Genomic DNA, 27,586 nt, shown 5'->3' with positions numbered 1-27,586 from the left:
TTTTGAACTCCTTCTCCTTGACTGCAATAATGTCAAGGGAGAGCTCATCAAACTCTCTAAGACTTATGAGGAGCTTCAATCTACTCATGAGATGTCTCTAATTGCTACTTACTTGTGATACCCCAATGCAATTCTTTCCCCCTCTTGTAATTTGTCCTTGTATGGCAACCTTGATATGGTACGATGAGTGGGTGAGCCCATTTGTGTCATCATTTTATGTGCACCATGCCTTCGTGCATTGCATCTTTTCCTTTTTTTGTGTTGATGTGGGTGAACCTTGATGTGATGTGCAAGTGTTGTGTGGATGTGCTTTTTTGTTTGTTGAGGTGTGGGTGCAACAAGTGCATTTCAAAAACCCACAAGTTGCACCATAGGATAAAAAACCCTTCTCTCCTCTCTATTTTCTTTTGTGGCGGATTTAAAAGCTTCTATTTCTCCCCTATAAAAAAGTTCCTCCTTTTCTAAAATTCTTCTTGTTAATTGTGGAAGCAACCCCTCATGTTTTATTTTAATTTTCCTTTTGGTTTTATTTGAAACCAGAGTCCATTTAAGTATAAAGGCATTTAATTTTTGTCTCCTAAAATGCCCCACTTATTTTCATAAATAGTGGAAACATTTTAGAAGCCCAAATATATTTTTACTTTTGTTTTTCTCCTTTTCTTTTAGCCTCTGGCTTCATTTCGAAACCTGAGTTATTTTTATTTGCAAAGAGTGCCAGAGAGAGAGAGAGAGAGCGGCCCAACCGCGTAGCTTTCGGCCCAGGCCTACCTCGCAACCCCTTCTTCCTCCCCGGTGTCGTGATCCCCTGTACGACCAGCGCTCCACCACGAGATCGACCTCCTCCTCCATCACACGACACTGGCTCGCGGTTCGAGGGTTATAAGCGACCCCAGCGCCTCCCCTAAGCCTAGCCTCGCCAGTTCCCCTGCTCCTCTCCCCCTCGCGCCGTCAAGGCGACTACAGAGGCCACTATCGCCATGGAGACCTGCGGCCCGAGCTCGTCGCCGGCGCAAGGTCGTGTATCCCTCCTCCCCGACCCTGTGAGGAGCAAGACGACGCCATGGGCTTTCCATTTTCGTGAAGATCGACGCCATGAGCTTCTTCCCCGACGTCCACGATGCTCGACTTCTTCCTCGAGGTCCGATGAGCTTCTTCCACACCAGCTCGCCGTGTTTCGTCCTCTCCTATGCCGGATCTCCTTCGGTAAACCCTCGGTGAGCCGCAGCCTGATGACCCACAAGTATAGGGGATCAATCGTAGTCCTTTCTATAAGTAAGAGTGTCGAACCCAACGAGGAGGAGAAGGCTCTGATAAAAGGTTTTCAGCAAGGTAATAACTGCAAGCACTGAAAGTAGCGGTAACAAGTGATGGTGTAGTGAGGTGAAACGTAGCAAGCGAAAAGTAACAAGTAACAAGTAGTAGCAACGGTGCAGCAAGTGGCCCAATCCCTTTTGTAGCAAGGGACAAGCCTGAACAAAGTCTTATAAGAGGAAAAGCGCTCCGGAGGACACACGGGAATTTCTATCATGCTAGTTTCATCATGTTCATGTGATTCGCGTTCGTTACTTTGATAGTTTGATATGTGGGTGGACCGGCGCTTGGGTACTGTCCTTACTTGGACAAGCATGCCACTTATGATTAACCCCTCTCGCAAGCATCCACAACTATGAAATAAGAATTAAGACAACGTCTAACCATAGCATTAATCTAGTGGATCCGAATCAGCCCCTTACAAAGCAACACATAGACTGGGGTTTAAGCTTCTGTCACTCCAGCAACCCATCATCTACTTACTACTCCCCAATGCCTTCCTATAGGCCAAAATATGGTGAAATGTTATGTAGTCGACGTTCACATAACACAACTAGAGGAAAAACAACATACATCATATCAAAATACCGAACGAATACCAAACTGAGATGAATATTATTAGCATGACTTATCCCATGTCCTGAGGAACAAAAGTGACTACTCACAAAGCATAATCATAATCATGATCAGAGGCGTAATGAATAGCATCAAGGATCTGAACATAAACTCTTCCACCAAGTAATCCAACTAGCATCAACTACAAATAGTAATCAACACTCCTAGCAACCTTACAAGTACCAATCGGAGTCCCAAGACGGAGATTGGTTACAAGAGATGAACTCGGGATTGGAGAGGAGATGGTGCTGATGAAGATGTTGATGAAGATGCCTTCCCTCCGACGAGAGGAGTCTTGGTGATGACGAAGGCGACGATTTCCCCCTCCGGGAGGGAAGTTTCCCCGGCAGGATCGTCCTGCCGGAGCTCTAGATTGGATCTGCTCAAGTTCCGCCTCGTGGCGGCGGCGAAACCACGAAAAAGCTCCCAAATGATTTTTTTCTGGAACAAAACCCTTCATATAGCAAAAGAGGGGGGGCAGTGGGCCACCAGGGTGCCCACAAGCACTTTTGCCGCGGCCAGGGGGTAGGCCGCGGCAACCAGGCTTGTGGGCCCCTGATTGCTTTCCTATGACACTTCTTACGCCGAGTATTTTTTATAAAATCCAAAAAAATCCACGTTGATTTTCAGGACATTTGGAGTTGCGCAGAATAGAGCACTCAGACTTGCTCCTTTTCCAGTCCAGAATTCCAGTTGCCGGTATTCTCCCTCTTCAAATAAACCTTGCAAAATAAGAGAGAAAAGGCATAAGTAAGGTTCCACGAAGTATAATAACAGTCCATAAAGCGATAAATATCAACATGAAAGCATGATGCAAAATGGACGTATCAACTCCCCCAAGCTTAGACCTCGCTTGTCTTCAAGCGAAAACCAAGACCCAAAACATGTCCACATGTTTAGGGATGAAGGTGTCGATAAAACAAAATACGGACATGAGGGCATCATGATCACACATAGAACATCAATGCATCATAGAGATTCTTATGGGAAAGTAACAATTCCTTCACAAAGCAAAGTATGAAACAAAAACCTTACCGAGAAGTGGCCAACAACAGTCTAGTCATTGAAGCAATTGCAATTTATCATATTATCAGAAAGAGTCAAATAAGAGCTTGTAAAGCAAATCCACATACTCAATCATCTCTTTTGTTTTCCACAATTGTTACAACTCACGTGGTACTCATGGTATCGAAGTTTCAGTTGGACACACAGAAAGATAGGGGCTTACAGTTTTGCCTCCCAACCATTTACCTCAAGGGTAAAGTCAACAATAATAAAGCATAAGTACTCATCTCCAAGTTGATATATGAATATAGATATTTCCCAAGCATACAACGTTCACCAAGAAAAAGGGCTAAATAAGGAATTGGTGAAGATCACCATGACTCTTACAAGGAGGAAAGGTAAAGGTACAAGATAGGCCCTTCGCAGAGGGAAGCAGAGGTTGTCATGCACTTTTGAGGTTTGGATGCGTGTCCTCTTAGTGCGGAGGAACATCACTTTATATTGCCTCCTGTGATAAAGAACTTTATTATGCAGTCTCTCGCTTTTATGTCTTCCTCATCAAAGGTTCGTACAAAACTTATTTTCCACACACTAATAGATCATACATATTAGAGAGCAATTTTTATTGCTTGCACCGATGACAACTTACTTGAGGGATCTTATTCAATCCATAGGTAGGTATGGTGGACACTCATGGCAAAACTGGGTTGAAGGTTTACGGATGCACAAGTAGTATCTCTACTTGGTGCGGGAGTTTTGGCTAATATGAGGTGGAAGCAATTGTCACATGATAAGGGATCTCTAATCATATAACATTGTTTGGAACCAAGCAAACACAATTCATTATGTTGTATTCCTTGTCCAACATCTACTTCTAGGCATGTAATAGTTTGGTGAGTGCTCACAATTATAAAAAGTGTCTAAGATGATATATTTATATGTGAACCTCTCTTTCCTTATTACTTCTTATTAATTTCAACAATGACTGAGGTCTATGTTGGTCTACTCTCAACAAGTTTCAATCATCATACTAGTTATATGTGAAGCTATCACTTTCCATAAGATCATCTCATGATCTTTCATGCTATCGTTCTTTTCATACTTCTGATCATGGCACAAAACAAAGCCCTTTGACTAAGATACTCTTTATTATATAGCTCGCAAGCTTGAATACATCGGGGGAGACACAAGGCAAAAGACTCAAACTAAAACACTAAAGACTTATTCCACTAAGAGAAGAAATAAAAACAGAAAAGGAAAGAACTAAAACAAAGGTAAAAACAAAAGATATAAAGGTGATACGATACTAGGGCAACTCCCCCAAGCTTGGCAAAAGCCAAGGGGATTGCCCATACCAATGCTTACTTGTCTTCCTTTGGTGGTGATGGTGGTGGTGTTGTTGGAGTAGTCTGATCCTCCGTCTTCCAATGCATAGGTGCTCCATCATGGCAGGATGAACGAGTTGCCGGAATCCTCAAATCTGGAGCCAACCGTATTGATTTAAATCTATACTCATACTCACAGTTTTGGTTCTGCAGGTTATAGATCTGGCCCTGGAGTTGATCAACCCTGTCATAGAGCCTGGAGAGGTGCTTCCCAATGTCAATGGCATCCATCTTGTGATTTCTGGTGAACTCGGTGATCATCATGTAGTTGGCGTTGAGACCACGCTCCACCATCCCTTGGCACTTGAAGACTTGTTGCTCCATTGCTTCGAGCCTCGTCTCCATGCTTCCGGTCTTCTTAGGCCCCTCAACATCACGGATGTGCAACATCTCCTCACTCATCTTGATAGATAGGGGGTGCTGCAATACTTCCGTGAGGTAGGGATTGATGACCTTCTCGAAGATCTTGTCCTTAGGAACTTTTGGGGAAGTCATGACGATCTAGATCTGCAACAGAAACAGGCTCGAAACGAAAACAGAGGAAAACTGCGCGATACGGAGATCAAAACCCTCGAGCGTATATATAACGATTTTTTTCTGGACCAGAAGGAGTGCTCTGCAAGAAAACGGAGTCCGGGAGGCATACGAGCTGCCCACAAGCCCTGTTGCCGCGGCCGGGGGGAGGCCGCGGCAACCAAGCTTGTGGCCGCCTCGTGCGCTCTCCGGACTGCTTTTTATTTTTCTAATTTTCCATAAATTCCGAAACGGAGAAAATTTCCTATTGGAAAAGTTTCGGAGTCCAATTACTTACCGAAACAGATACCTCTTGGTTTTCAGGGTCTGAAACAGGCTGATAAACATCCCTTATGTACTCCTCTGGAGTTATGATACTGATGATATTGGTCTCAACATTTATGGGAGTACCAGAGATATAATGCTTGATTCTTTGCCCGTTTACCACTCTAGGAAAATTGCCTTTCGTGTTATTGATTTTACTGGCACCGGAATGATATACTTCCTCGACAACGTAGGGACCTTCCCATTTAGAGAGAAGCTTGCCTGCGAAGAATCTTAGACTAGAATTGTATAGTAGGACATAGTCACCTACATTGAACTCTCATTTTTGTATTCTTTTGTCGTGCCATCTCTTAACCTTTTCCTTAACAACTTGGCATTCTCATATGCCTAGGCCCTCCATTCATCTAATGAGCTGATATCAAACAACCGCTTCTCACCGGCAAGTTTGAAATCAAAGTTGAGCTCTTTGATTGCCCAATAAGCTTTGTGTTCTAGCTCAAGAGGTAAATGACAGGCCTTATCGTAAACCATTTTATACGGTCACATGCCCATGGGATTCTTATAAGTAGTCTTATAAGCCCATAGTGCATCGTCAAGTTTGCTAGACCAATTCTTTCGAGATCTATTGATGGTCTTTTGTAAGATCAATTTGATCTCCCTATTACTCAACTCCACTTGACCACTAGACTGAGGATGATAAGGATATGCAACTCTATGGTTGACATCGTACTTAGCGAGCACCTTGCAGAAAACACCATGAATGAAGTGTGAACCGCCATCAGTCATCAGATATCTAGCGACTCCAAATCTTGGGAAAATGACTTCTTTAAGCATCTTAATAGAGGTGTGGTGATCAGCATTCTTAGTGGGGATAGCCTCTACCCACTTAGTGACATAATCCATAGTAACTAAGATGTGAGTGTACCCATTGGAACTCGGGAAGGGTCCCATATAATCAAAGCCCCAGACATCAAATGGTTCAATGACCAGTGAATAGTTCATAGGCATTTCCTGACGCTTACTGATGTCCCCTATTCTTTGGCATTCGTCGCAAGACACGACAAACTTACGGGCATCCTTGAAGAGCGAGGGCCAATAGAAACCTGATTGCAATACCTTATGAGCAGTTCTGTCTCCAGCATGGTGTCCTCCGTAAGCCTCAGAATGACACTTCTGCAGGATCTTCCCCTGTTCATGTTCGGGCACACAACGTCTAATAGCATCATATACTCCTTCCTTATATAGGTGAGGATCATCCCAAAAGCAGTGTCTCAAATCAAAGAAGAATTTCTTCTTTTGCTCGTAGGTGAAACTGGGTGGTATGTATTTGGCTACGATATAGTTTGCGTAATCAGCATATGATGGTGCACTATGTGAAGTGCGGATGACATTCAATTGCTCATCAAGAAAGTTGTCATCAATAGGTCGTGGGTCATCAAGGACATTCTCTAGCCTAGACAAGTTATGTGCTACGGGGTTATCAACACCCTTTCGGTCAACAACATGCAAATCAAATTCCTGTAGCAGAAGAACCCATCTGATTAGCCTAGGCTTAGCGTCCTTCTTCTCGATGAGGTACTTAATAGCAGCATGATCAGAGTGAATAGTGACTTTGGAGTCAACTATATAAGATCTGAACTTTTCACATGCAAATACAACTGCTAAAAACTCCTTCTCTGTAGTGGCATAGTTTCTTTGGGCACTGTCTAGAGTTTTACTAGCGTAGTGAATGACATTCAACTTCTTGTCAACTCTTTGTCCTAGAAAAGCATCAACAGCATAATCACTAGCATCGCACATGATTTCAAAGAGCAAGTTCCAGTCTGGTGGTTGAACAATAGGTGCGGTTATCAAGGCCTTCTTAAGTATTTCGAAAGCTTCCTCACAATCCTCATCAAAAACAAAGGGAACATCCTTCTGCAAGAGGTTGGTAAGAGGCCTAGAAATCTTAGAGAAGTCTTTAATGAACCTTCAATAGAAACCAGCATGACCTAGGACACTTCGTATACCTCTGATATATGTGGGGCAAGGCATTTTCTCAATTGCATCAACCTTAGCCTTATCAACTTCAATGCCTCTCTCACAGATTTTGTGTCCTAAGATGATGCCTTCATTAACCATGAAGTGGCACTTCTCCCAGTTCAAGACGAGGTTGGTATCCTTGCATCTCTGTAACACTCGATCAAGGTTGCTGAGGCAATCGTCAAAGGAAGAACCGTAGACGGAGAAATCATCCATGAAAACCTCAACAATCTTTTCACAAAAGTGAGAGAATATAGCCATCATACATCTTTGAAAGGTGGCTGGTGCATTGCACAAGCCAAAAGGCATGCACCTATAAGCGAAGGTACCGAAGGGGCATGTGAAGGTGGTTTTCTCTTGATCAGATTGTGCAATAGGTATTTGCGAGAAACCTGAATAACCGTCTAGAAAGCAGAAGTGTATGTGTTTAGATAGCCTTTCTAGTATCTGGTCAATAAACGGCAAAGGATAATGGTCTTTCCTAGTTGCCTTGTTCAGTTTCCGGAAGTCTATCACCATCCTATAGCTAGTAATAATCCTCTGCGGGATTAGTTCATCCTTATCATTAGGGACGACGGTGATACCTCTCTTCTTAGGTACGTAATGTACTGGACTTACCCAATCACTATGAGCAACAGGATAATTGATTCCTGCTTCCAGAAGCTTTAATATTTCTTTTCTCACGACCTCTTTCATCCTAGGATTTAATCTCCTTTGATGATCGGCAACTGGCTTAGAATCAAGATCGGTTTTAATCTTGTGTTGACATAGAGTGGGACTAATATCCTTAAGATCATCAAGAGTATATCCAATAGCCTCACGGTGCTTCCTCAAAGTTTTTAATAACTTCTTCTCTTCGTGATTCGAGTGGTCAGCACTAATAATAACAGGATATATCTCCTTCTCATCAAGATAAGCATACTTAAGAGTATCTGGTAACTGTTTTAGCTCGAACACAGGATCACCCTTTGGTGGGGGAGGATCCCCAAGTAGTTCAACAGGCAGATTATTCTTGAGAATAGGATATTTTTCTAAGACAATTTTATCTATCTCATCTCTTTCCTGCATATGCATACCATTTTCATGCTCAAGCAGATATTGCTCTAAAGGATCCGTAGGAGGTATGGTAATAGAGGCAAGAGCAATTATTTCATCCCTACCAGACGACTCTTTTTCATGGGGTTGTCTTCCAAACTTGGAGAAGTTAAATTCATGAGACACACCCTCAAAACTAACCGTGACATTATGCTTAATGCAATCAATGTGAGCATTGACAGTGTTGAGAAAGGGTCTACCAAATATGATGGGACAAAAGCTATCTTGTGCAGTACCAAGGACGAGGAGATCAGTAGGATACTTCGTCTTACCACACAGGACTTCTACGTCTCTCACAATTCCGATAAGGCAGATAGTGTCTCTATTAGCTAGCGTAATAGTGACATCAATGGGTTCTAACTCAGCAGGTGCAATCTCATCTTTGATTTCATCATATAGGGAACGTGGTATTGCACTAACACTAGCTCCCATATCACATAAAACATGGTAATAGTGATCTCCTATCTTGACAGAAACAACAGGCAGGCCAACTACAGGTCCGTATTTGTCTTTCGCGTGAGGTTTAGCAATTCTAGCGGAGTCCTCACAGAATTTGATAACATGCCCGTCTATGTCTTCGGCTAAGAGATCTTTGATAATAACAACACTAGGTTCAACCCTAATTTCCTCAGGGGGTGCAAGTGGTCTAATGTAACCCATAAGTATCACAGTTGGAGCTTTGGAATAATCTTTTATCCTAGCAGGGTAAGGTGGTTTCTCAGCGTAGGCACAAGGAACGACAGGATCACTAAAAGCAATGACTTTCTCCTCAACTAGATTGGTTTTGACTATGTTGCTTTCTACAGGAGGATGATATTTAAACCACTTCTCCTTGGGAAGATTAACATGAGCAGCAAAAGATTCACATAGAGAAGCTACTATCTCAGAGTCAAGTCCATACGTAGTGCTAAAATCTCTAGAAGTGTTTGTTTCAACAAAAGATTTAACGCAATCAAACTGGAAATTCATACCTGACTCCTTACCTTCTTCCAGCTCCCAATCTTCAGAGTTACGTTTAATTCTTTCCAATAAATTCCACTTGTGGTCAATATCCTTCTTCATAAAAGAACTGGTACAAGAAGTGTCAAGCATGGTACGATCTTCATGAGAAAGCCGAGCATAAAAGTTTTGAGTGATAATTTCTCACGAGAGCTCATGATTGGGGAATGAATATAGCATTGATTTAAGCCTCCCCCAAGCTTGAGCTATGATTTCCCTGTCACGAGGCCAAAAGTTATAAATATAATTCCGATCATGATGTACTAAATGCATAGGATAAAACTTTTGATGAAATTCCAATTTCAACCGATTGTAGTCCCATGATCCAGTATCATCACATAGCCTATACCATGTCAACGTCTTATCCTTCAAAGATAAAGGAAATACTTTATTATTTACCTCATCCTCGGGCAAACCTACAAGCTTAAATAAACCACAAACTTCATCTACATAGATCAGATGCAAGTCTGGATGTGATAATCCATCTCCTGTAAAAGGATTAGCCAACAGTTTCTCAAGCATACCCGAAGGAATTTCATATAAGATATTTTCAGTAGGTACCTCAGGTTGAGGAGCAACTCCTCGTGCTTCCGTTCGTGGTGAAGATACCCCAAACAAACTCCTCAAAGGAACAGTTTCCATAGTGACAAGTGACAATAAATTTCAGCACAATATATAAATGTTTCCTTACCAAATTCCACTTACCAAAGGCGCTTTCCTCCCCGGCAACGGCGCCAGAAAAGAGTCTTGATGACCCATAAGTATAGGGGATCAATAATAGTCCTTTCGATAAGTAAGAGTGTTGAACCCAACGAGGAGGAGATGAGCTCGATGCCTGCCGGAGTTGCACCGGCAAGTGAGCGTAGCTCTGTTGCTGCTTATGCACGCGTGTGTGCATGGGCTGCAGCCCTCTGCATCTTGGCTGTTTCCCCTTGCGCCGCAACGTAGCGTAGCCTAGGGTAGATCCCCGCGTAACATCGTGGTGAGGCCCGTTGTCGGCGTTCTCTGCTAAAGCAGAGCAAGCGCCCTACTTTATGTTTACCTAGAGAGGTTCCCCCCTTGGTGAGTAGCACTGCACCAGATCAGCACGCTTTGTCCCCGCGCGCAGACTAGCAGTTCTAGGGTTCGAGACCCAGCGCCCCCTTTTGTTTTGGTAATTTTTGCGTGCTAATTTTTGCGAGCAGGGCAGGTTCATCCTTCCTGCTGCTTTATTAGTGCAGCTAGCAATCGCTAGCGCAGTGACAACAGAACCACGTGCCTCTATAGATCGAGGGTTCAAGTCTCCCCTAGCGCACCCCTTTTCGCGTTGTTATTTCCTGTTGCTGTTAAGTAGCAGAGGAGGTATATTTGCAATGCTACCCTTAGTAGTGCAGATACACACTTGTAGCCCAATGGTAGCTATGGTGTGGTGCAGCAAAGAAGTTGTGGGTTCGAGTCCCCCCTCTGCACCTTTATTTTCTTCTTCTTTGTGTTCACTCTGTTGTAGGTGTGCCACTCACAAGTGGGCCACACGGCCCACCTGTCATGCACTAGGGGGCCCTGGTGCATATGACCAGTGGGGCCCTCCTGTCAATTAAATTGTGATTTTTCATTCTATTTCTGGTAGTGTGTTAAATTCCATTTTTGGAATAATTCCTAAAATGGAATCCGCCTAATCTCGTATATGCCAAATCTGGCATAGCAAGAAGAGCCGCTATTCTTGACATTAGTGTAGCTTGATCCTGTGTAATTTTTCTTTTGTTGTTTATGGTGTTTTTCTGCATGCAATTATAGTAGTATGATATATGGATTTGGGATAGAAAAACCCAAGGAATCCAATGGTGATACTGGATTTCAGTTTTGAGCAGATCTCTAGAAGTGTCATTTTGTGATGAGGAGGCATTTTGTAGTATGAGTAGGATAATTTGATGTGCATATTTGGATCTGTGCATACATGCATCATATTGTGTGTTGCATCATCAATTGCTGGTGTTTATTGTCTGTTTGTTTCTTTTGGGTAGCTACTGGTTCCGGGAACGAGTTCGAGGAGTCCGTGAGTTTGTGCAGGAAGATCAGGAACAATTCCACTCTGAAGAAATCACAGGCAAGATGATCGTGACCTTGACACCGTTTCTAGGTTTATTATGCTTAGTTGCTTCCTTTCCATCATTATATCTCCGTTGCCTACCACATGATATATATGCCATCAAACATTGCCATGAAACCTGAAACACCTCCCCTCCTACCAAATATTGTTTGGTTAGGTTAGACTTGCTCAACCACTAATTTATTAGCGTTGCTAGTTGCAGGTGCCAGCTGGTCCATGTGATAACATGGGCATTTGATATCATCATATTTAATTGCTATTTAATTAATGCACATATATAGTTGGTAAATAGCGGAAGGCCTAGCCTTTTGTCGTGTGATTTGTTCCGTTGTTGCCTCCTTATTTTCGGCTACCGGTGTTTTATTCCATAACTGAGTATTTCAAATGTGTATATATTGGACACCACCTAGTATTTATAGTGCAAGGTTATCCAATTACTATGTGGTATGTCAAGTTCATTTGAAGTTCAAATTCTCATCCATTGATCATCTTTAGTTGGATTTCAATTGCCTCTTGTGGAAAATACATGGATTATCACATTATGGGGGAGTGATACGCTTTGCGCATATCACAAATCCTGGGTAATATAAATATTTGACTAATGCCACATAAAATCTAGTATTGGGATTATTTTATATATTTGTGGCTTGCCATGCTCAACACGTCTCTATTTGCATAATAATTCTTTTGTTGTTTAATTCCTTAGATGTGTGTGAGTATGACATTCTACTACAGGTTTATTAATGATTTAGCTTCTGGATCATACTTAAAAGAAGGGTATATATGATGCATGTCGTCCCAATTGTTTCTCTACATGATGATCTAGCTAATTAGCATGTTAATAATATGGTATCTAAGCATTGTGCTTATTGCTAAACTGTCATGTCATGTTTGTGTGAGTATAAATGACCTTGTGCTTATTTGGAATCTATCACCGACTGATAATTCTAAATACCATTGTGTTCTCTTGCACATGGTATTCCTTGTATGGTAGAGTTTCATGGTCATCTTTATACCGGCTTTGCTTCTACTTGCATTTCATAACTACCCGAGAAATTAAATTGTCTCCTGGTAATAGCCCATGCTTTTGTTTGAGTTCCTATTACTAGTTTTATGGTATTGTGGGAGTTGTTATCTTATTACTTGTACTATAATATATCCACTGAAGTCAGATATGCATGTAAGAATATGTGCAATGCATATCTTATATGCTAATTTGTTTTGTTTGGTTCATGTGTTGAACTTGGTGTGCTATCATATGTTGATTTGTCACTTTGATTTATTTTGGACAACATGAATGATTTGTGAGGTTATTGGAAGTATTAACAGTTATGTATTCATTTGTCCAATTTATATCTCTTTGGATTTTGGTAGGCTTGTGTAGGCATATTTACTATGTGTAAATTATCATGCCTTGTTTTCTTTATTTTTGATCCAATATATATGGTAAATCCTTCATATCCTTCAAAGCTAAGATGTGCATGAAACTGAAATTCATATCTATATGCACATAATTGAGTGGTTTTTGCCCTATATATTGTAGTTATACTAACTACTTCAGGCCCAATAAGTTTGGGGACCATATTGTACTTAAGAGTGATCTAGGTACATTGGAGAAGCATTGTTGTCTTGGCTTATTCATAAATAAGGTGGTGCCACCACGAGGGAATTAGAGCCAAGAGTATATGACTCAGTCATTACTACTCCATACCAATACTTTCTGGGTAACAACTACTCCCTCCGCCCCAAAGTTCTTGTCTTGGGTTTGTCTAGAAATGGATGTATCAAAATACTAAAACCTGACTAGATACATTCATATCTAGACAAATCTGAGACAAGAATTTTAGGATGGAGGGAGTATTTACTTCATGTTGTATATAAGTAGAGTCAACCTTGTGTAGGTTGCATCATAGCATGTAATAGTACTTATTCTATTTGTGTTTTCCTGCATGTTCTTGAAAAACACTCTATTGCAATGGTTAAACAAATGAGATCAATTTGTGCCATGGTCTTTGTGCCATGTGCCTTGCTCTTGTGTTAGGATTACATGTGTATGATAATGGACTTACTTGTGCATATCATGTTCTTATCAATTGTGACTATTTTATGTATGCATGTTCCGGTGTGGATACATAGACGACTATTGTCCACTTAGAAATTTGTGCACATAAGTATGCTCCCATCTTTGCGAGATCACTTGATCCTTGCCGGTCACTTGGTTCCTTCCTTATTGATTCATTGGTGGTATCGGTAAGAGGTTGCGAAGTGAGTGTTTGTATGTTTTGCATATAATCTTATGCACTCATGCGTTAGGATGTATTTTGGACCCATACTTATCATAATGATCGATTTGGATATCTACATTATATCTCGTCCAAAATATGTTGCTTGGATCTTTGAATGTGTCCCTCACATGTCGAATGCTTATTTTTCACACCTATTGCAATCTCTAGATCCCGACCTCCTCAAATTTCCTCTCATTAAATATGTGCATTTTATTTCACTCACATCTTGTAATATGCATACTCTAAGGAGGAACTCATTGTCTTCGAGATTTGTCCCATTTTGGCATTTGTTGCCAATGGGGAAGAAGCTTAGAGGATTTAAGATAATCTAAAAGTGCCTATGGCTTATTGTTTATTGCATCAATGAATATGTATAGAGGAAACTCCACCTAGTTTATGTCAACCAATATATGCAAGCAAATTCATAGTTCGTTCACACATGCATATATTGTGGGGGAGCTTGCTCTATATTTTGTGTAGTACTTTGATGTTAGTACATCGAGTGTGATAAACTCAATTATCTTTGTGACACTTGACGCTATCAAAACCATCATAAGTATTCAATATATCCTTGGGTAAATTGCATGTGATAAACTCAAGTATCTCTGTGAAACTTGACGTTATCAAAACCATCCCAAGTATTCAATATATCCTTGGGTAAATTGCATACTTGCGTTAAAATTCATTATATAAATCCTCTTGTTGAGATTGTCATCAACTACCAAAATGGGGGAGATTGAAAGTGCATGTAGTTCCCATGTGTGGTTTTGGTAATTGATGACAATCCTAATGGACTAATGTTTGCATTGAGTTATACATTTGAAGGAATGTTCTATTTTGCAATACATGAAGAATATTGGATGAACTGAAGTATGCTTATTCCATGAATATGGAAGAAGGAGCTCGAATTGATTCTAAATGAACGTCATATACATATTGTTGTGCATGCACCAAGGATGAGCTCAATGATTGAATCGAATATGATATAATCAAGATGAATTCCATGTGATGAACAAGATGTGTTCTATGTGGAGTTCATTGAGGATCTCACACATTCTCATGCTTTTGCTTATGGTTTGAACCATGATGGATCAAGATCTTGAGAGAACAATTGAAGGGAAGAATTATACATATGTCTTGAAAATAGGATCATGATGAGCTCATATGTTGCATCATGAAGACGAGCAAGTTATATCCAATATGAGATTCATGGAGAAACTTGATATGGTCATGGTGAATTGAGATATTGGTAATCATTTCTTAAAGCAATGAAGCCTAACAAGGAATCAATAGGGCCTTCAAGACATCAAGATTAATCATGGATCAAATATAAATGTTGACCAAGATGAAGATCAAAGAGTTAACTCAAAGTTGATCATCACACAAGCGCAAATGATGTACCACATGGGATCTTGTGGTATGGTAATTAATTGTCAATTGCACTTTGTGTACTAACCCATACTATGTGATATCTGTGTCTATGAGGGTTAGGTAATTCTCATGGGCTCGCATCAAGAGAGAGATTTCAAGTGTCCATGAGAGGATGACATCAAGTGTTTATGATCATGTTTGACAAGGGCAAGTTCAAGACAATCATTCCTAAGCATTACATGAGTGAAGGTTGTGGATGTTCACATGATGGACATGTGAAGATGAATACAAAGTAAGGCTTTCCACATTGTGTATGGGAGAGCTACTTGAAGACTTCATCAATGTCTTGCCTTCAGCTTGAGCCAAGAAGAAACAATAACAACAAGCTCAAGTGAAAGGCTTAATTCAAAGGTATTAGTTCCTTTTACGTTAGTGGTGTGGAGTGATGATCACCAAATAAACTTATACACTCAAGAATGGATTATCGGTAAGTATGTAGTGTAGCTGTTTTATGATTTTTGAGTTTTAGGGGTCCCACACTATTAAGAGGGGATCACTGGATCTCGCAAGAAACTTGCTCAAAACTCTAGGCAATTCCTCTTTCTCTATCTTCCTGTTGTTGGTCTGCTCTTGTCCGGTCGTCCGGTGGTTCTCAGACGTCCGGACGTCGGTCATCCGAAAATCCGAAGCCAACCAACATATTCAAACCCTTGGACTTCTGGCTCCTCCAGTTGTCCGAGGACCAGACATCAGGATACGGTAGGAAATCTGTTGTCACTCAACACATTCAAACTGTCGGACTTCCGATCATTTCCAGACCACCGTGCCCCGGACGGCCGATGCATTTCGGACATCTGTATGCTATTCACCCTATCACCAGATGTTGTGCTGACCTGATATCTTCTGCATCTTTGGACAACCGACCAACGTTGGACATCTTACCCCTCGTGGTTGTCCGGACGACCGTGAACTACCGGACGTCTGGCAAGTGCACAACATAAGTGGCTCCAACGCCACTTTTCTACCACCACTATATATAGTCTTCTCCTACCTCGAGTGGGGGTCGCCCAAGTGAGCTGAAATATTCCACGAAAATCTTTCTCTCTCACTCCCATTTGCTTACACCAAATCTTAGATCCCAAGGGCATCTGTGAGTTCCCTTGGGTGTTGTTCAAATCAAAAGATAGATCGTCTCCCTCTCCTCCTTTCAACCAAAGTTATTTGTAATTTGAGCAAGTTTTGAACAGTTCTCGTGATCTTTTTACTCTTGGAGGTTGGATACTCCTAGGCGGTATGAGTCCTTCGGAGAGGAATCAAACCTTTGTGATTTCCCCCAGAAAGTTTGTGATGGTTTGGAGGCCACCTCAAAGGCCTACCACTTTTGGTTGAGAAACGCCTTCGTGGTGTTGTCTCAAGGACAATAGGGTGAGCCTTTGTGTTGTTGGTGTTCCTTCGTGGTAACATCCACCTATTTAATGGTGACTATCTTCCCTCCAAGGAAGTGAACATCGGGATACATCCTCGTCTCCGTGACTTTGTTTATCCCTAACCCTAACTCCTTACTTGTGGTTTACTTTGGTTACTTGAGCGTACATTCACTACATATTGTTGTCCTCATTACATTGTGTTGGCTATTTCCCTGTAAACATTAATCGTTTAGGCCTACACTCTATATCCCGCAATTCATACTTGCTACTATTGATATATCTTGTGTTTAGTGTGATTTGCTAACTTGTGTCATACACTTACATATGTTGTAATATTCCTCAAGTAAGTTTGTGTAACTTACTTGTACTTGTGAGTAATCTTGTTGTGTTCATCTTGGTCGAACAAGTTGTTGGTGCACGTAGTTGAGCCTAGTATATTTAGGATTTGTGCTTGAAAAGTATCCTCTTAGTTTATTTCCTCATTAGAATAAAGCCAAATCCGTAAAAGTTTTTAAAACGCCTATTCACCCGCCCCCTCTAGGCGACATCGTGGTCCTACCACCATCTTCGATGGCTATCGAGCCATGGGGCCTCCCGCCACCAGATATCATCACCAGCTCTGGATTCAAAGTTTCCTAGCTCGGGTTGAAATCCTCCCGTTTCCTCGCCTTCCCGACCGCCTTGTATCTCACGAGCTTGTTGTGTGAGTTGATGTTGGTGGACTTCTCTAGATGAACGAGGTCACGCTGAGATAATGCCTTGGCCTTCTTGTAGGAGGCAGTATGGGCCATGGCATAGAGTTCGTACAACTCTTGCACCTTCGTGTTTTTGTGATGCGCCTAAAAGAGAGGAACAAAATATTAGTAAAGGGCTCAAGCTAGCATGAAGAATTAATTGCATGAATCATGAAGCAAACCACATACCTAGTTCCGCCCGAACCGAAATAAGTTGGTGTTGATTTGATGGTGTGGCACACGAATCATTTGGGCACACCTCTCCTTCGCATTGTTGTGGACGGATCGCCATTGGCCTATGCACCACTCATCCATCAATGTCTCCCAACAATCCATATTATCCGCACACCATCTTAGGCGCACCTATAAATTAGTAAAGGGAAATTTGAACGCTACATCTACGAATCAAATCAAGGAAACTAAGTACAAGGCCTTAAGAATAGGTAATCTCAAAAAAGAAGAATAATTAAGTAGAAGAAGAGGAGGAAGGAAAAAAAGCAAGAGGAGGAAAAAAGAAGAATAACAAGAAGAGGAGGAGGATAATAAGAAAAGAAGAAGAAGAAGAAGAAGAAGAAGAAGACACTACTGGAATTTATAATTTTGTCGTCTGCCATGGCTGACGGCAAAGGGGGGAACCACGGACGGCAAAGGCTTTGTCGTCGGTCAGCGGACGGCAAAAAAATCCGGTGAAGAGGTTCTTTTTCGTCTGCTTTTTTAAAGCGGACGACAAAGAATCTTTGCCATGAGGGGCAGGCGGCAAATTAAATGGGACGGCTGATACACCAACGATCCCGTTAAGTGTTAACGGAAGGCCTCCTCTCTTTGCCGTCTGCCCTCCCCCCTTTGCCATGAGGGGGCTGACGGCAAAGGGGGGAACCAAGCCCCTCTCTCTCCCCTCTTTGCCGTCTGCCATCCCCCCTTTGCCATGTGGGGGCAGACGGCAAAGGGGGGAACCAAGCCCCTCTCTCTCTCCCCTCTTTGTCGTCTGCCATCCCCCCTTTGCCATGTGGGGGTAGACGGCAAAGGGGGGAACCCAGCCCCTCTCTCCCCCCTTTGCCGTCTGCCATCCCCCCTTTGCCATGTGGGGGCACACGGCAAAGGGGTGAACCAGCCCCTTTTTATTTTATTTCTTATTATATCCAGCATTTTTCACAACAATCAGGATATATATATATATATATATATATATATATATTTGACAAAAATAAATTTGTTTCCGTACTCATAACCATATTAAAATAACTTTCATGTGTACCAAACCATATATTACACCAGTTTCATCCACATGCATACAAAGTTTCATATATATCCATATACTACAATAGTTTCAATACAAGCTTCAGTGAAGCCATGGTACAAGAAATCATCTCCACACATTCCATCAATATAATCCAAGCTTCCCGTGAAGTGAATGTAATCTGCAAAATGAAAAATAAGAAAGTTAGAAGAATAATACTAGATGAAGAAGTATATAGGTTATTTCGGAGAGAAATTAGCTAAGTATAGGCCATTTAATAGCTAAGTTAGGTGGAATAGGTCATCTTGGAGCTACATAACCTTATTAAGTCATTTAGGAGAGAACTTAGCTAAGTATAGGTCATTCTATAGCTAACTTGGATAAATATGTCATTTGGTAGCCAACTATGATTATTAATCCATTTTGACCTTGTTATATCATTTTGGAGCTAAATTAGTCATTTTAATGAGCTAACCAAGGTTCTTATGATGTTTTTACCTAACTATGCTAATTATGTCATTTTGGAGGATAATTAGCTAAGTATGTCTTTGTTGGGGAAAATAACCTACGTAGAAGAAGAAAGAGAAGAAGCAAGAAGAGAAGAAGCAAGAAGAGAAGAAGAAGGAGAAGAAAAAGAAGAAGAAGAAGAAGAAGGAGGAGGAGAAGGAGAAGGAAGAGGAGAAGAATAAGAAAAGAAGAAGGACAAGAAGAAGGAGAAGGAGGAGAAGGAGGAGAAGAAGGAGAAGGAGCTTCTCTCCTCCTTCTCCTTCTCCTTCTTCTTCCTCCTTCTCCTTCTTCTTCTCTTCTTCTTCTTCTTCCTTCTTTTCATTTTTCCTCTTTCTTCTCCTCTTGTCCCCTTCTCCGGGCTAAATTAGCTAAGAATGCCTTTTTGGAGCTAATTATGTCATTTCGAGGATAATTAGCTAAGTGTAGGTCATGTTTTATTAAATAGACCATTTTGGAGCTAACTAAGCTAATTATGTCATTTAGGTGGAAGCCTATCTAACTATAGGTAATTTCGGAGCTACTTAGGTAAAATATGTCATTCCGGAGCAAACTTTGCTTATTAAGCCATTTTGGATCTAGCTAAGCTAATTATAGGCCATTTAATACCTAAGTTAGGGGGAATATGTCATTTTGGAGCTACGTAAGCCTTATTATGTCATTTAGGAGAGAACTTAGCTAACTATAGGTCATTTTTTATTAAATAGGTCATTTTGGAGCTAACTAAGCTAATTATGTCATTTAGGTGGAAGCGTAGCTAACTATAGATCGTTTCGGAGCTCACTTGGGTTAAATATGTCATTTTGGAGCTAACTATGCTTATTAAGCCATATTAGAGCTAAATTGGCTAATTATGTCATTTAGGTGGAAGCCAAGCTAAGTATATAATATTCATGAGCTAACCAAGGTTCTTATGCCATTTTGAGCTTATTATTTCATTTTTAGCTAAATTGGTCATTTTAATGAGCTAACCAAGGTTCTTATGATGTTTTCACCTAACTAAGCTAATTATGTCATTTTGTAGGATAATTAGCCAATTTAGCCTTTGTTGGATGAGTCTAAGCTACGTTGGAGAAGAGAAAGAGAAGAAGCAAGAAGAGAAGAAGAAGTAAAAGAAGAAGGATGAGGAGGAGGAGGAGGAGGAGAAGGAGAAGGAAGAGGAGAAGAAGAAGAAAAGAAGAAGGAGAAGGAGAAGGAGGAAGAAGAAGGAGAAGGAGGAGCTCCTTCTCCTTCTTCTCCTCCTTCTTATCCTTCTTCTTGTCCTTCTTCTCTTCTTCTTCTATTCTTCTTCTTCTTCTTCCTTATTTTCATTTTTCCTCTTTCTTCTCCTCTTTTCCCCTTCTTCGGGCTAAATTAGCTAAGAATGCCTTTTTGGAGCTAATTATGTCATTTCAAGGACAATTAGCTAAGTATAGGTCATGATTTGTTAAATAGACCATTTTGGAGCTAACAAAGCTAATTATGTCATTTAGGTGGAAGCCTAGCTAACTATAGGTCATTTCGGAGCTAACTTAGGAAAAATGTGTCATTCCGGAGCAAACTATGCTTATTAAGCCATTTTGGATCTAGCTAAGCAAACTATCATCACCAGCTCTGGATCAATGGGCCCCTCGCTGGGGTTAAAGTCCTCCCCTTTCCTCGCCTTCCCATTATCTCTGTACTTCATGAGCTTGTGGTGGGAGGAGATGTTGGTGAAGTTTTCTGGATGCTCGAGGTCAGACTCAGAGAATGCCTTGACCTTCTTGTACGAGGCAGTATGGGCCATCGCATACAGGTCGTACATCTGTGGCACCTCCGTCTTATTGTGATGCGCCTAAAAGAGAGAGAGAGGAAAATTGTATTTGTAAAGGGCTCAAGATAGTATTAAGAATGAATTGCATGAGGCATGAAGCAAACCACATACCCAGTTCTCGCCAAATTGGATTAAGTTGACGCTCCCTTGATGGTGTGGCACACCAACCATTTTGCCACGCCTCTCCTTGGTGTTGTTTTGGCTGGCCTCCCACGTTTCGGAGCACCAGTGATCCACCAAGGCCTCCGAACAATCCATCTTATCCACACACCATCTCGGGGGCACCTAAGTTAATAAAGAGAAATTTGAGCGCGTAAGAACCAAATCAAGGAAACTAACTACAAAGCCTTAATAATATGTAATTACCTTCATGTAATGCTCCTTCTCCATCTTAGAATCACGACACTTCGCCTTGTCCTTCCTAATACGCCGTGTGGCATAGTAGTCTCGAACAGCCTGCACCCGAGCCTTGTGCCGAAAGTTTTGAAGTAGGCGGCGACATTTGGTTTCGATAACCTTTGTCGCGTCTTCCTCGTATCCCTCCTCACACCTGTAGTAGGTCTGCAAACGAGACAACACCGATTAGTACAATAACTAGCTATGGTTGATTTATAATTGTGTGAAGGAGAAATTACCCAGAACTGTCGGATCACCATGTCGGCCCTCGTGTGGCACAAAACACCGTCGATCTCCACCTCCGGCGGGGCCGGGGCACCCAAGTAGTGCTCCTAGGTCATTCCTACCTCTCGCTCCCGACCGGGGAACGTAACAAACCCTAGGAAGTTTTTACGGCAAAGCACACCAAGGACGCTGTTGGGCTTGCGGACACCCTTGGCAACAATCCAACCCCTACGGTATGACAAATTAAAGCCAAAACATTAGATATTTGAGAAAACGTGAAGGAAAAAGGTTAAATAAGAGTAAATTAACTTACTTGTCCCCATTTGGCCTAATCGACCACCTTTGCTCGGGGGTCGCCGGCACGAGCGGGAGCCCCGAACTACCACGCTGGTAGACGGTAGCCCCCTCACCCAGCTCCACGTCACTACCAGCATGGCCACTTGGCTCAGCCCACGTATCCCACTGGGTCTCTGGGGACGTACCCTCATCCCTGCTTTGCTCCGGAGTCGCCTGGAACGAAGCCTCCGGGACACGAGTCTCATGGTTCGAAGCCTCGTCGACCTGAGGCTCGTTGACCCGAGGCTCGTGAACCGAAGACCGTGTAGCCTCCACCTCAGACGAATCCACCCTAGAAGTCTTGTGCTCAGGTGAATCATCTTGGGGTGGTGGCGGAGACCGTGTAGCCTCCACCTCAGAAGGCGTGGCAGCCACCGCCCTACCTCTCCCGCGGCCACGTGTACATTTAGTACAACATAAATACCAACATGAGTAATAAAATGTATATAAATACCAATATGCATACAACATGAGTACAACATAAATACCAACATGAATACAACGTGTACCTTTAGTACCTCTCGGCTTCGCGGGGGGTCGACCTCCTCTCAAGGGGGCCGCTCCTTGCAGAGTACAGAGCAACACTCTCTGAAAAGGCGAGGCAGGAATGGAAGTACCCATCCCATCACCCGCCGATGAAGAAGGAGCCGCGGAGTGCTTTCGACCCTTTCCCACCATCTTTCAACACCTATCATGACAAAGAGTAAATGAAATTAGTACAACATAAAAACCAACTCGAGTAACAAAATGTATATAATTTAAGTGTATCATCGTCATAAATACCAACATGACTAATAAAAATTGAATACCTAACATGAACTCAAAATTTATATATAGTATAATAGTTGAATACCTGACATGAACTAATAACAATTGTGCTCGTCTATATATGCTTCGGGGTCAATAAATGCATCATGATCATCACTATCATCAATAAATGCATCATCATCATCACTATCACGAAGAACATGTGAAAGGCCACCATTATGTAATCGGTCAAGAAGTGACAGGTCATCCGCAGCAGTAACCTCTTCTTCTTCCAGCTCTTCCTGTTCGGGATCAGGGGTTAAGACGGATTCACTGTCGCTGTCTACTTCAATGTTCTCGGGTGAAGTAGAGCGGTTCTTGAAATGTTTCTTGGACATACGTGTTTCTTGGAAGAATTCTCCTTCATATGTGTCTGGGTTAATGTGAGTTTCGTAATCCTCTTCTTTGAGGGTAGGTGGTCTAAAATGTGGTGGCACTTCATAAACGACATCCCAACCTTTGAGATTTGGATCAATTTGGCAGGCCACGGTAGATAGAAAACTTGTGTCGCCTGTTGAGCCGTAATATAGACATCGGGAACATCTAAGTGGGTGTTTTGGTTGATTTCGACTAGTCCTATATGTTCATGAGTCCTTCTAGTCTCCCTCGGCTCAAACCAATAACATTTTAAGACTACGACGGTCGGTGGGTTTTCACCATAGAATAGAAGTTCATAAATTTCTTCAACTCTTCCATAATACTCGGTGCCTCCTTCGCCGATAGCAGAGACAGAACAATTTGTAGTCTTTAGGTCGGGCATAGATAGCTCTTTGCCAAAGGTACGAAAGTGATACTCGTTGATGTTGTATTTGTCAAATGACCGGACCTTATAGTCAAAACCATTAGCGACTTGTCTCAACTCGGCGTCCATAGACTCTGCATCAGCCTACAAGTTTAATACGAAAGAATGGATGCATTAGCCAGAAATTAGACCAAGAAATCAAATGGGCCCTTAATGGTAATTAATTACCCTTTGTTTGAACCAAGAGATGAAACCGGGATAGTCGCCTCCATGCTTTGTGAGTAGCTCATACTCTTCGACGGAATCCTTTTCGATGACCGCTCCATCCGAGAATTCGGCGACGTATCGACTATATCAAATATCCGGGAATAAGAGTAGTTCAAAGCAATTAGAAGTTGCGGAACAATAATTTACCGAGAACTTACTCGATGTACGGTCGCACTTCTGTTAGGTTGGTGAAGATATACAATGAAATGGTCCGCCATTCTTCGACATCCAACGATTTCCCTTTCGAAGCACCGGATGGTGCGAGCTTACCTTTGAATAGGCTGAGGTTGGATCGAATTTTTTTTGATCGCCATCATTGTACCGAGGCTTCGGGTTATGCAAATGATGATATTTGGCTTCGTAGTGTGCTGTCACGAAGTTTGCCGCCTCCTCAGTAATGAATGACTCGGCCATCGATGCTTCAATTCTACGTTTGTTTTTACACTCAACTCGAAGCGTCTTCTGCGTCTTCTCACTTGAGTAGCACCATCGATTTTGAACGGGCCCCCCCATTCTTGTCTCGGTCGGGAGATGCAAAATCAAATGTTGCATTGGATTAAAGAAGCCCGGTGGAAAGATCTTTTCTAATTTGCAGATCAACTCCGGCGCCAGCTCTTCCATTTCATCTAGCACGCCAAGCGATAGTTCTTTCGCACAAAGAGAACGGAAGAAATAGCTCAGCTCTGCCAGTACTAGCCATTCATCCTCAGGGATAAAGCCACGCAACATCACCGGCATTACCCGCTCAATCCATATGTGCCAATCATGACTCTTGAGACCAAATATTTTCAATTTCTCAAGACTCGCTCCCCTCTTTAGATTCACAGCATACCCATCGGGGAACATCAACCGCATTTTCACCCACAATAGCATTTCCCTCATAGCTGGCCTTTCAAGATTGAACCATGCCTTTGGCTTCGCTATGCTTTGCTTTCCTTTCCATTGTCGCAAGTTTTGCAACGTTCTATCACATAGAGCCTCCAGGTCGATTCTAGCCTTAGGATTATCTTTTGACTTCCCCTCTATGTCGAACAATGTACCAAAAATGGCCTCCGCAATATTCTTTTCAGTGTGCATCACGTCGATGTTGTGTGGGCAAAGGAGGTCTTTGAAGTAAGGAAGATCCCATAAGCATGACTTGTGAGTCCAGGCGTGTTCCGTATTATACCCTTTGAAGTATCCTGGACGCAAAGGATCAGGCTCGAGAGTGTTTAATTGATCAAGGGTCTGTTGGCCTGTCAACGCAGCTGGTGCAGTATTTTTGACAACTCTACCTTTGATGAAATTCTTCTTGTCTTTTCTGAACTTATGGTCAGGATCCAGGAATTGTCTATGCATGTCGAAGCAAGAATACTTGCGACCAGCGTGCAACCAAAGAAACTGAAGAGATGCCTTGCATGTGGTGCACGGGAACTTTCCATGCACACACCAGCCAACGAATAGCGCAAACGCCGGATAATCATGCGTCGAGTACATGTACCACACATGCATTTTGAAATTTGTTTTGGTAGCCGCGTCATAAGTCTTGATCCCATTATCCCAGGCTTCTTGCAACTCATCCTTAAGCGGCTGCATGTACGCATTCATATTCTTCCCCGGATAGTTGGGCCCTGGAATTATCAACGTCGGGAAAATGTTGTTTATTTTCATAATCTCTCCGGGTGGCAAATTTAGTGGAATGACAAATACAGGCCAACAACTGTATTGTGCTGCCGTCATACCATACACATTGAACCCATCCGTGCTGATGGCAACTCTAGGTTGCCTTGGATCTTCCGATTTATCCTTATGTAATGCATCGAAGTGCCTCCACGCAAAACCATCTGAAGTGTGTACCAGCATCTTGTTCCCATCCGCATCTAGTTCGGTTCTTTTGCCCAATTTGTGCCATGTCATTTGTCTGGCCGTCTCTTCGACCATGAAAAGACGTTGAAGTCTTGGTACGATTGGCAGATACCGAAGAACACTAATGGGGATTATGGTCTAATTCTTCTCACCCATACCGTTGTCTACCACAATATACCTGGCAGAATTGCAAATGGGGAATTAGTTCAAGGCCGCATACTCAAGCCTAAATAAGGCACATCCATTCTCACATGCATGTATCTTCTCATAGGGCATCTTAAGTACACATAGGATTTTCTCTGACTGGTACAGGTTTGCAGGAAGTACATGGCCTTTGGGTAGAAAGCATCCAAATATCGTCATCATCGCGTCGTAGCATTCTCTGCCTAGGTTGAATTGAGCCTTCAGAGCCATTACTTGCGCGATGGCATCCAGCAGACAAAGCTCAGTCTGCTCGTGGAGAGGATGTTTTGAAGACTCCAACATTTCATAGAAGGCCTTTGCAGATTCCTCCATCTCATCGTCCGAATCCCGAGCAACATCGAAGTCTTGCACCATGTCTTCAATCCTGGTACCATGATCATCAGTGCGACGACGAATCACCTCAGCTCTGGCACGTTGGTCATACTCACCATGAAAAGTCCACACCGTATAATTAGGCGTAACACCTCACTTCTGCAGGTGTTTACCCATTTCAAACTCTGTCTGCTTTTTCCAGTTGTCGCAGTTGGGACAGGGGCACCATGTTTTTTGCTGGCCATTTGCAAATGCGGCTCTCACAAACCCCTTGGTTTTTGTTAACCATTCATGGGTCATGTCTTTCTGACTAGGGTGACCAGTGTACATCCAATCACGATCACTCATGTTGCCTAGCTACCTATGGGCGCACAAGAAATAAATATATAATTCATCATCTATATTCATACGCTAATCAAGTTTGTCAGTTTTATTACAACCATGCAACCTACACGCTAATAGGTAAAGATAGGTCCTAATCCCACATGAGTATGTGTAGATTGGGTTCGTTTTCCCATGCTCTGCTCCAGATGTGATACAGAATTTCGGCAGCACCTCCCCGCTGTTCTCCTGATACACGTCTCGGCAATAAGCAGAGAGGATGTGTACCCGGAGAACAACAGGGAGGCACTGACAGAATTCTGCATCAGATCCAGAGCACAACATACGGGAAAATGAACCCAATCTACACATACTCGGGCTGTCCATGGATAATGTTGGAAAATTCAAAAGGATGGCGGTTATAAATATGCAAAGAAATGCATATTTATAGATGTCGCCCTTTCGAACGGGAGACGCATACTGGTCACGCATACTCATGATTGAAGAAACCTATAGCTAGCAAGTTTCATCGGCACGAAGACCGGGACAGAGCAAATTAAGGGGGTAGGAGGAGAAGTCATTTGTGCTCACCAACAAACGCAAGGGCGGAGCTCGTCCAATGCACGTGGAGGTCGTCGAACAACTGCACATTGAAATTCATACGATCAACACAAATATGATGTTTTTATAATTAACATAACTATGTGACCTAACTCATAACTATGTGGGTTAGTGTCGTCGGGGGTCGAGGGTCACTGGCGTCGGGAGTTGGGGTATTTTCGGTCAACAAGAGGCCGAAGAGGTGTCGGGGCTCGGGAGTTGGGGGTCAGTGGCGTTGGGGGTCGGGGTAGGGGGTCGGGGTCGAGGGTGAGTGGCGTCGAGGGTCGGGGGTCGAGGTCAAGGGTCAGTGGCGTCGGTGGTCGGGGGGTCAGGGGTTCGCGTACTACGGCATCTCCTCCAACCTCATCAGCTACCTGACCGACCCGCTCGAGGAGAGCACGCCCGCCGCCGCCGCCGTCAACGCCTGGTCCGGTGCCGTGTCCATGTTGCCGCTGCTCGGCGCTGCCGTCGCCAACTCGTGGCACGGCCGCTACCGCACCATCGTCGCCTCCTCCATGCTATACATCACGGTAAGCCAACTCCGCACAATGCCCCCTGATTCGTTTCCTTCGTCGACGCCAAGCACAACTTTCTTTCTTCTGCTCAATCAACTTTTTTGTGGATCTTTTCGGTAGTGTTTGGTTGAACGATAATGAGTTTACTGGTCCAAGAAATCTCGCACGAGTGGCGCATGGCACCGTATAGTAGTAGTAGTAGTAGTATTTTTGTTGAGAATATTATGGTTGACAGGGATGTTTCAAAATTTCATTTTTTTGTCTGGTGGAAGCACACACACCACAACATAGTGCTTCCCACGTCGCTGTGCTCATGAATCAGCTGGACCGGGTCGATCTTTTTTTGGGAG

General features: G+C 42.7%; 1 protein-coding gene across 1 annotated transcript; it reads left to right on the top strand.

The window, feature by feature from the left end:
• Positions 1 to 977: 977 nt before the first annotated feature.
• LOC123450456 (protein NRT1/ PTR FAMILY 5.14-like) lies at positions 978 to 27,356 on the top strand. Its single transcript, XM_045127699.1, has 2 exons — positions 978 to 1,040; positions 27,054 to 27,356. The coding sequence occupies exons 1-2, from the start codon at positions 978 to 980 to the stop codon at positions 27,354 to 27,356; spliced, it is 366 nt and encodes a 121-aa protein (XP_044983634.1).
• Positions 27,357 to 27,586: the final 230 nt, after the last annotated feature.

This window comes from Hordeum vulgare, chromosome 4H (assembly GCF_904849725.1).
Source record: "Hordeum vulgare subsp. vulgare chromosome 4H, MorexV3_pseudomolecules_assembly, whole genome shotgun sequence".
Classification (NCBI taxonomy): domain Eukaryota; kingdom Viridiplantae; phylum Streptophyta; class Magnoliopsida; order Poales; family Poaceae; genus Hordeum; species Hordeum vulgare.
The sequence above is the reverse complement of the archived record's forward strand: the minus strand, read 5'-3'. Positions and strand labels throughout refer to the sequence as shown.